The following is a 10,092-nucleotide window of genomic DNA, read 5'->3' as shown; positions in this document are numbered from 1 at the left end:
CCTGGTCCACATAGTGAGTTCCAGGACAGCTGGGGCTACAGGGAGACCCTGTCTCAAAACAAAGTAAAAAAAAAAAAAAAAAAGTAAAAGAATAATAAAACTTTAAAAAAGTATATAAAATATAGTCACTATTCTGTTAATTATACCACAAAAGCCATCCATATCCCAATTTTAGGAAAATAAATGTTCCAAAAAGCATATTTTAGAATGAATGTTAAATTCAGAATATGAGAGACTGGCAGAATAAGCACTCAGGTCCTAACAATGCTGTGAGGGTGTAATACAGTTAGTGGGTATGAGCTTAGCATATGTAAGGAGACTGCAGTTTCAATCCCCAAGAGAGCAAAAGTAAAAAGATTTTATTTTTGGGTCACTATCTTGTTTCTCAAATTGGGGGCAAAGCATTGTGGAAATTTTAGAAGCAGAAAATGAGATTTAAAGCAGAGGCACTTTTAGTGATGGTGGAAGTTGGCCTTTTTTTTTTTTTTCTGTCTTTTTGAGACACAGTCTCCCTGAAGACCCAGCTGGTCTCGAACTCAGATCCACCTGCCTCTGCTTCCCCAGTGCTGGGATTAAAGGTGTGTGCCACCACACCCTGCATTTGTGGAAGCTGACCATCTTTGTCCAGCTGTCATACTACTTTGTGCAGATGCTGCAAGGCCCCTGTCTACCATGTTGTTAAAGCATCTTTTAGTATGTCATTTTCCTTGTAAAGTGTGAGCACAAGAAAATACCAACTACAAAAGCCCCCTAGAGTAGCCATCAAAGTCTTCATGAGAGGAGAAGGGAAGGAATGAATGGTGGGAGTTTCTCTGCAGAATGGAGACAAACCCTCCCCTTGCACTCCCATCTCAATGACACCTAGTACGTTTTTCACAGTGATGGTCCCAATCTCAGGACCTGGACTTTGAAATCTCATGCTTGGTCTTGGAGTACACAGGCATGAGTTGTCAAGCCCCATGAGTGACAGGCACTTTATCAGATGCTCCTCTGAAAACCTGCTCTACTAAGGACAGGTCATAACAAGCCAGGTGGGATCTCTTCAGTCACGGAAGTCTTACCCGAATTTTCTCAATTTCCACTTTATTAGCTGTCTGCTGCTTCTCCAGTCTTTCACTCAACTGAGAACAAATCTAAAAAACAAAACCACAAACTGATTGGGGGAGGGGCGGGGTGTGCGTGTGTGCGTGCGTGTGTGTGTGTGTGTGTGTGTGTGACGGGAAATGACCTGCAAAGCACTCTAGACCACCATGAGACCCCAGTATGGAAGTGAGAAAACGCAATCTGTTTGTGTTTTCAAAACTCCACTGGCTTCAGAGAGTTGGTTTACAAACATTCAGAGCCACCATCTATCACTCTGCATTTGAAATGCCCCAGAAACACTGATTTTCATTTACCTCCTGTATGTTAAGCACTATGCAAACATGTCTGTCTGAATCCTGACAGTCTTTCAAGATGGAGATTAGTTTCCTTATTTTCAAAGTGAGACTAAGAGGAGAACTGGGGTTTGAAGCCTGTGTGCTTCAGTGCTGGGGCCTGAGGGCAAATTCTTCACTATGGTGCCCAGCCCAGCCTCAGTGCAGGGACTCACCTGCTTGTAGTCACCAATGATAGAACTGTTTTTTTTAATCTCAGATTCTGCCTTGTCAAGTTCTCGGCGGCACATTTCCTTTAACTGCACACATTAAAAAAAAAAGGGGGGGGGGGGTTGTAAATGAGAAATAAAGGAAGCTCTGACATTAACTGTTTAGAACTGAGCCTTCCAAAAATGTTTCACTTAAGCTTAGCTGGTCTCTTATTCCCCTCCGCCTTTTTCCCTGACCCTTGGGCAGCACTAAACTCTGGTTCTTGAAGCCAATAAAGGGAGAAAATAGTCAACACTTGCAAATATGCCAGAGCCCAGTTTCAGTGGGGCTTCTGCAGAAGTTGTTCCCAGCCACTGTACGCTTGGTCAAGGAGCCAGTGCAGGCCAGACAGACTGAAAAGCCCAGAAGATGGCAGTGTTTAGCAGCTCTCGGGTTTTGCCAGCCACTGTACGCTTGGTCAAGGAGCCAGTGCAGGCCAGACAGACTGAAAAGCCCAGAAGATGGCAGTGTTTAGCAGCTCTCGGGTTTTGCCTACAGTGCTTGGTCATGGCTCACCCTTGCAGCTGTGGCTCTCCTGGTGGAGTGCAGAGGGAGAGGGCTGGGGGCTTGCTTTCAGTCACATGTCACCCACAGCTCTGCTAGTGACTGAAACAATGAATGACTCAGTGTGCTCTGAGGGTGATTAAACTAGAGGACACACAGTAGAGGACCAGACATTCTGGGATGTTCCCTATCTTGTACATGCCAACCCTCTTCCAATGCACTTCATGCTGATACACAGCAGTCTCTCCTGCCTCAACAAAGGATGGGTTTTGACACACTGTCTAACTCATGCTTTAAATTTTTAATAACTGTTACCTTTATGGAGGAAATGACAAAGGCCTCAGTAAAGTAACTGAGCCAGCTATCTCCAGGTTCACCAGTGTTGAGAAAACCTCCAGGTGAACTCCTAACTCACCAGCATTTACAAGATTCAAAGGAGTATGGGAGGGGGTGAGGGTCCCCTCACCTGTGCAGACTCCTCTTCTAACCGTCTCTTCTCCTCTTCTGCATCAATCAGCTTCTGTTTGGTCATCAGCAGCTCCTTATTTAGTGCATCTGCTTTCTCCTCTGCCTGAAACATTAAGAAGATGCTTATAGCTCAGAACCAGAAAGGCTTTATATTCCCTGGCATGATGTTATTTTAAGACAATGGGGAAATTGATCCACACAGAGGAATCCTATGTCCAAGGTTACACCGAGACTAAACTCATGTGTGTGGCCTTGTCTCCTATGGTGGTAGTGCAGGGCAGCTGTCATGAGCTGAGCTTTTGATTGGCCTCAGATCACTGTACATTGACTGATAACCACTTGGATAGGTCACTAAGAACTCTTCTAAGTTCCAGGCTCTTTAGCTGAAGGATAAAGCATCAGCAGAGTGCCTAGCTATCATTTTTAATAGCCACAGTTTTTCTCTTCTAAATGGTTTTCATTGCCTCTGCTTCATCCAACTAATTCTGTATTTGCTGTTGTTAAACTTCTCCAATAAAGAAGCTGCCCTCTTCTGGTACTTTCTTTTATCTTTAATGGCTATGTTCTACTCCTAAGCACATCAAAATTTCTAGTGAGTGGATCTGTGAATCCAAGGGAAATCCTGTGGTGCTTGATACTGGTCCTTTCAAGGATAATAAGAGTGACTATCATGCTGGATAATAATCAAGGACTAGCTAGAAATGATTTTTGCTGGCCCCTCCTAGACAACCTTCCTTGGTAATGGAAGATGGTATTTTTGGTATACTTAAAGTTCTATGGCTAGGACCCTGAGCTCTACACTCCACACTACTACTATGGGGACACAAGGCTGGGACTTGAAATGTGGAACTGAGACAACTGTCATGCAGACTCAGGAGGCAGTTCACTGGCCAGCTACACCAGCACAACAGTAAAGGTGAGCCACCTTCCTGGGGACAGCTCACCACTTGCCTCCTGCAGCTCAAACCGAAGAAGCAGTCACAAGTAAAATGAAGATATCAAACAACAGGGGAACAGGAGAACGAAGTCCTGTTACAGAGTTCACAATCTGCAGCCCCGCCCAAATCTGGTTGACACCTCTTGTGCATTACTGTGTATCACAAGCTATACACTTAACATTCTCTCCTGTATTCATCATCATTTCCTAGAATAGGTGCCCTTAATACAGAGACTGATTCCAAGAGTATGAAGCAACCAGGGGTAGAGTTGAACCTTCTAACTCAGAAGCTTCCTCAGTCCACTCTGGCTTGTACATGAGTAAGGAGAGGAAGCTCTGACAAGTTAGGGAGCAGAGCTAGGCTCTATAAACGGTAAAAGAATGGGGGCTGGAGAGATGGTTCAGCGGGTAAGAACACTGTTATTGCAGAAGACCCAGGTTCGCATCCCAGCACCCACATGGCAGCTAACAACTGTCCATAACTCCAGCTTCAGGGGATCTGACAGCCTCTTCTGTCTTCTGCAGGCATTGCACAACACGGGCGCACTTACCTACATGCAATACATGCATATATATAAATTTTTTTTTTTTAAAAAAGGAAGTACCAACAACATATCAACACACTTGATCAAGAAGATAGAATGGATAAATTGATTACAAGACAGAACTGTAAGAACGGAAGCTTGGCTAGGAGATGCACACCTGAAAATCCAGCATTTGGTAGGAGAAACGGGAGGACTGCCACAAATCCCAAACAAGCGTCAGCTATCTAGCAGATTCTAGGTTAGCAGGGCCATATACTGAAACTCTTGTCTCAAAAACAAAACAAGACATTATAAAAAGGGGAGCTAGAGAGATGGCTCAAGAGGTTGAGAGCATTAGCTGTTCTTGCAGAGGACCTGGGTTTGATTCACAGAACCCACATGGTGACTAAATAACTCTAACTCCAGTTCCAAGGGATCTGATGCCTATTTATGGCCTCTGTGGGTAGGTACATGGTGCACTGATATACATGCAGACAAAATACTCATACACATACAATAAAAATAAAGAAAATTATAAATTTAAATAGCACATGAAGACTTAGAGAATTAGTATAGCTCATTATCTAAAAGGATTCACAATTTTTTGCAAAGAAAATTCTAGGTCTGTATGACTTACTTCACTAGGGGGAACACAAGTTCAAGGCATGCCTGGATAATTCAGTAGGAAACCCAAACAAGAATTAAAAAGATACAGCAATGGTGACAGTATGCGCAAGACCCACGTAAACGCAAACCAGACAAAAACCTGGCATAGAATTGGGGAAATGGGGAAGAGGCCCTAATAGCTGAGGGACTATCGGCAACTGATCACTGCTGGGTGAGGGAGAGTTGATCTTTAAAGGAGTGATGCTAGATAGGTGACCAAACTCCGGTGAATGAAGTCACACAGAAGGACATCTGGGTACACAAACTTGACAATAGGCCTAAACATATATGACAGAATGCATGAAATCCAGGGTGTGTATGTGTGTGGGGTCTAAATATGACTAAGATATATTGTATGAAATGCACAAAATTTCAACAAAAAAATATACTTAAAAAAAAAAAAAAGGCTCAGATCTAGCTCAGTGGTAGAGTGCTTGCCTAGCATGTGTGAGGCCCTAGGTGCAACCCCAGTACTCTCAAACAAATGAGAGTCTTTAAGAAAAAGCAAGAACCTCAACTGGGATTTATCATAGGAAGCAAAGTTAGTTTACATCTTAATTTACTTCATCATATTAACAAAACTATGAAAATATATTATAGTAAAAGCATCTGACAAAATTCAACATCCATCATGACCAAAACTCTGAGCCAAGAGAAACAGAGGAAAGTTTCTCAGCCTGCTCTGTGTAGTCCTAGGAGCCAAGAGCTGGACCCAGGCCCTGTCACCTACTCTACCCCCAGAACTGCTCTGAAGACTTCATGCAGTGTGGAGATGAGTGGAAAACAGCTTCAAAGGAAGTTAAAACAGACTTCAGAGTTGATACGGCTTGTGTATGGAAAAATCCAAAGCAATATCCACAGAGCTAATGGACTAATCATAGTAAAAAAATATGTATTATTTTCATTTTATGTGTATGAGTGTACTGCCTGCATGTGTGTAAGTACACCTGTGTTATGTGAGGTCAGAAGAGGGCACTGGATCCCCTGGAACTGGACTGATGGATGATGGAGGAGGAAGAGGGAGGAGAGGGAGGAGGAAGGCGGGAGACTCAACCCTGACAAGTAAGACTGGATAGGCAGTGAGATCCCAGGTTTTGACCATGGACAGCTAACGACCTTGAAACATTTGCCTCACTAAAACTGGAGAAAGGAGCCTTCTCAGCATGAACATCTGACTGTCACATAAGCAGAGGGGATTTTTGATCTTTTGTTTTTTTCAGGAAATTCCTGTACAGTACACCAAATCATGTCATCCTCAATGTAACCCCTGCTCCAGCCTATGACACAGCCCTCCCTACCAACAGAGTCCAAGGAGGTGACAAGAGATTTAGATCTCGTGTTAGGGTTCAGGTCTGTCTGAAATGTTTCATTCCATATTTTATTTCTAAATAAAATAAGAACCAGTAGGTAATACCATGTTTCTTTTTATGTTTTAAAACTATTTTGAGAATCTAATAAAGGCACATGTTTTCAAAGAAATAAACTATATGCACACCATTCATATACTTTTGGTAGTTTTTGATTTTTTGAAGTTCATACTCTCTAGGGCTATTACATATAATATATGTTAAACATAATATACATATGTATTACATATTGTAACATATATTACTATATATAATATAAATCAAACATATCTATGTGTAGATACACATTAATATGAGAACCTTATAGCCCTTAGCGGCCCAAGTGTATTGCTAGAGCCTTAGCAAACCAACATGCAAAAAAGTCACCTCAGGAGCTTAGGAGGGAAAGTCAGAGACTTGCCAAGTGCAGTCCAGGAGCCAGCCTCAGTTACCACCTATTTTTGTAAGTACAGGAAAATAGCTGATTTATGAATTCCTTTTGCACCAATGGCATAGTTAAGTAGTGGCAACACAGGCAACAGGCCCACAAAACCTTAAATATTTCCTGTTTAACCACAAACAAAAGTTTGCCAGCCTTAAGTCACATGAGACAACTTCTAAGGGATGTATGTAGTATAGAAAATAGAAAAAAATAAAATCATTCTGCCGGGAAAGCTATCATTTTAAAATTTACAAGATTAGGAAGAAACAAAGAAAAACGGAACATCTGCCAATACACACTTCTGACAGATAGAAGCACATGTTGCTCAGGCACTGGACTGAATGCCAACAGGTTCAGAATACGGACAGCAACAAAATCTCTGGTCTTAGTGAGGAGCTCAGGCCATTCTAAGAATTAGATGCTGCCAACTCTGATAGCGTGAGAATTAAGTCAAAAAATCACTGAAATATTTGGGGAGACAGCTAGGACCTGTGTGCACTGAGAGAACATGGAGAGGAGGAAGGCTGAGCACCCTGGTACAGATGGAGGTCCCTATAGGAAAGGCTGCCTGTGTCTTGAGACAGCAGAGCTGATGGAAACTACAGCAGTAAACACTAAACTTCCAGGGTTTCACTTGCTAAAGGAGAATCAAGTGTCTGTGTGAGCTTTCTCTTCAGTCTGACACACTTACGTTATCCAAGTCCTTCCGTAGTGCAATCTTGCTGGTCACCAGCTCATGAGCTAAGTCATCGTTCTCCTGTTCCAACCTCATGTTAGCTTCTTGTAGGCGTCTGTTCTCCCGCTGAAGGACAAAAAGAACCAGGTGCAGGCACCAAAGCTCAGTTGGAAGTAACAGGAGATGTGCCTGATCCTAACATGTTTTCAAATGAACAATTTATTGTCTATGAAGTCAAGTGACCCTGTCAAACAGGCTACCTCTTATTTTACTTATGAGGAAAGAGCACTGAACTATAACAAACTTGGCAGCTGGTTTAGAACAAAACAGACCTTACTTTCTCATTTGCAAATTCAAACTGAAACTTGAGTCTAAATAAAGAGTGGCACTGAGTTTTAACAATGATTCAACAAAGCTAGGTATGGGCACAACTACATGAAGGAAAAACCGAAAGCTCCTATCTTGGTCATAAAAAAAACAAACCTCAAACCGCTCGAGGGGGTCTTCCTGCTGTGCCTGTTGTTCTCTCATGGTGTGATACTCTTTCTCATACTTCTTCAACTTCTTCTGACTAATCTGTAGAGTAAGCCACAGCACAAATTAAGAAGAACTTGACAGCGGTGGTGCTTATTGCCTCTGCTGAAGACTGAAACTGCTGCCCCAGTTACTGAAGTGGTGTTACTGTTTTGACTTGGAAATCTTCATAGACAGATAGAAGCCCAAGACTCCATCAAGGCTGTTAGGTTTCCAAGGTTTTTACTGACAGTGTTCTATCGAACACCTTGCAGAAAACTCCACCAACATGAGTTCTGAGTCCTAACAGGTCCTCGTATTACTAATAATGAGCTACCACTCTCTGTAGCACGCACCAGCAGTGTGTTGCTGAATGCTTTATACCTGCAACCCCACAAGCTCCCTATGGGTACATTTTTACCATCCTCATTAGAGGGCTTACAAGATTATGTAGTACGACCAAGGTTGTCAAGAAGGAACTGTGAAATACAGGACAGAAGGCCTGGCAGCTGGATTTCTACTCAAAATGCCCAGTGGTTAAGAGCACTGGCTGCTCTTGCAGAGGATCAGGGTTCTGTTCCCAGCACCCATAGAGCAGTCTATAACTCCAGCTTCAGGGGATCCAACATCTGTTTCTCATCTCCAAGGGCATCGTACACACTTGTACACTACATACACGCAGGCAAAACAGTCATACACATAAAGTCAAAGCCACAGCTGGCCCCATCTTACTTTCCCCAAAGCTGCTCTCTCCTTTCCTCTCTACTAGCCCCTTAGCTGTTTTCAAATAGGCACAATTCTCTCTGCCTGTAGAAACACAGAGCTCACTATTCCACTGTTGCCCATCAAATTACTGTCCTTTCTTGAGTCTTCTTACCAGCCAATACAGACCACAAGCTAGAACCTTCTGTCCCTATTTCCTTCTACCCCTACTTCTCACAGCCCCTTACCAATCTCACTAGAGAATGGATGCCCCTAAAGCCATCTGTGTGATTAGTTTCTTTTCCCTCTCAGTGAGTCCAACCTTTCCCCTGGATTTTCATGCTCAACCATGACTAACCACCCTACTGTCTTCTGGGAAGTTTTTTGCCTATTTGGTTTTTTTTTTTGAAACGGGGTCTCCCTGTAGCCCCAGATGGCCTAGAACTCACTATGTAGACCAGAATGGCTTTGATTCCAGAGACCAACCTGCCTGCCTAACTCTTCCTCCCAAGTGAGTACTGGGGTTAAAATAGCGCACCACCACCCTGGTTTGGAAAACTCTCTTTTTCCCTTTATTCTCTTGGCTCTCCTGCCTATAGGGAGTGTTCCCTTTATACTGGCTGGGCCTTCTCTTTCTTCAAGATTAACCATGACTGAGAACAACCCTTCACAATGCAACACTCTTTTGTTTGATTCCTTATAAACTGTTAGTCCATTCCCTATATTTTAAATTTTACATTAAAAATTGTGAGAAACAACAGAGTAGTGATAAAGTAGATGTGTACAGTCTAGAGAATAATTACAAAGCTGGTGCTCATTCTTTCTCAAAGCTTCAATGGTTAGTACTGAACTGATTACCTGCCAATCTGTTTCTGGCTTACAGGTCTAGGTAACTAGGGTGTACACTGTTAGTCTAGCCTAACTCTGCTGATTTTACAGATGAAGAATCCAGGCAGACCTAGGTGCACGTTTGCAGTATACTGGTGTGGTGTCTGTAATTCTGGTCCAGCTAAAGCACCTGGTGATCCTTTCCTACTGACCCTGGACTTCTATCTGGGCTGTGAGCTTTAGTTGGAATGATGCTTCTGGAGTCTGGCCTAGAGCCAGTGGCTAGGATACAGCCTTTGGCTGTGGCTACAGTCTTCACAGACACACCCAGTAATCACTTATGGGGGTCACAAGCTGGAGAGGGACATCCTTAACACACGTCTTTGTGGTTTAAGGGCAATGTCAGGGTAAACCTTATTATGTACCTAAGTGATTCACAAAAAACGCACCTAAATAAAACATCTTTGTAATCAGTAAATTTACAAACAAATCCTACTGGATCAAGAGTGGCAGCAAAGAAAATAAATGAGGCCTGTGGTCAGCAAATTCTTCCCAGTGCTCTTTGCAGTCCTAGTAGAGGACAATTGAGAGCAGTGGAGATGCCGCTCCTTGAGCACCTTCTTAAAAAAAATAACAGACACCAAGTCCTATGAACATCATCACAAATCTTCAGGATGTCTTGACCTTCATTCATGCAAAGGTAAGGAAGAATCAACACTTTCCTCATAACCACACTTTTAAAAGGCTAGTTAAAAAAAAATGTCTTTAATTGGGCGTGGTGGTGCACGCCTTTAATCCCAGCACTCGGGAGGCAGAGGCAGGCAGATCTCTGAGAGTTCAAGGCCAGCCTGGTCTACATAG

At 42.9% G+C, this 10,092-nt stretch overlaps 1 protein-coding gene across 5 annotated transcripts in view; it reads right to left on the bottom strand.

Moving 5' to 3' along the window:
- Rabgap1 (RAB GTPase activating protein 1) overlaps positions 1-10,092 on the bottom strand; it is a 166,620-nt gene that overhangs the window by 2,328 nt on the left and 154,200 nt on the right. For all 5 annotated transcript variants that reach the window (XM_008824430.3, XM_008824420.3, XM_029559439.1 and 2 more), the window contains 5 exons: positions 7,672-7,764; positions 7,204-7,314; positions 2,596-2,700; positions 1,592-1,675; positions 1,062-1,133 (listed from right to left, as the gene is read on the bottom strand). In XM_008824430.3, the coding sequence (XP_008822652.1) occupies positions 1,062-1,133; positions 1,592-1,675; positions 2,596-2,700; positions 7,204-7,314; positions 7,672-7,764 (465 nt within the window). The remainder of the gene's footprint in view (positions 1-1,061; positions 1,134-1,591; positions 1,676-2,595; positions 2,701-7,203; positions 7,315-7,671; positions 7,765-10,092) is intronic.

The sequence above is a fragment of the Nannospalax galili genome, unplaced genomic scaffold (assembly GCF_000622305.1).
Source record: "Nannospalax galili isolate Female #2095 unplaced genomic scaffold, S.galili_v1.0 scaffold290, whole genome shotgun sequence".
Lineage (NCBI taxonomy): Eukaryota > Metazoa > Chordata > Mammalia > Rodentia > Spalacidae > Nannospalax > Nannospalax galili.
Note: the sequence above shows the minus strand (reverse complement) of the source record. Positions and strands in the feature narration are given on the sequence as shown.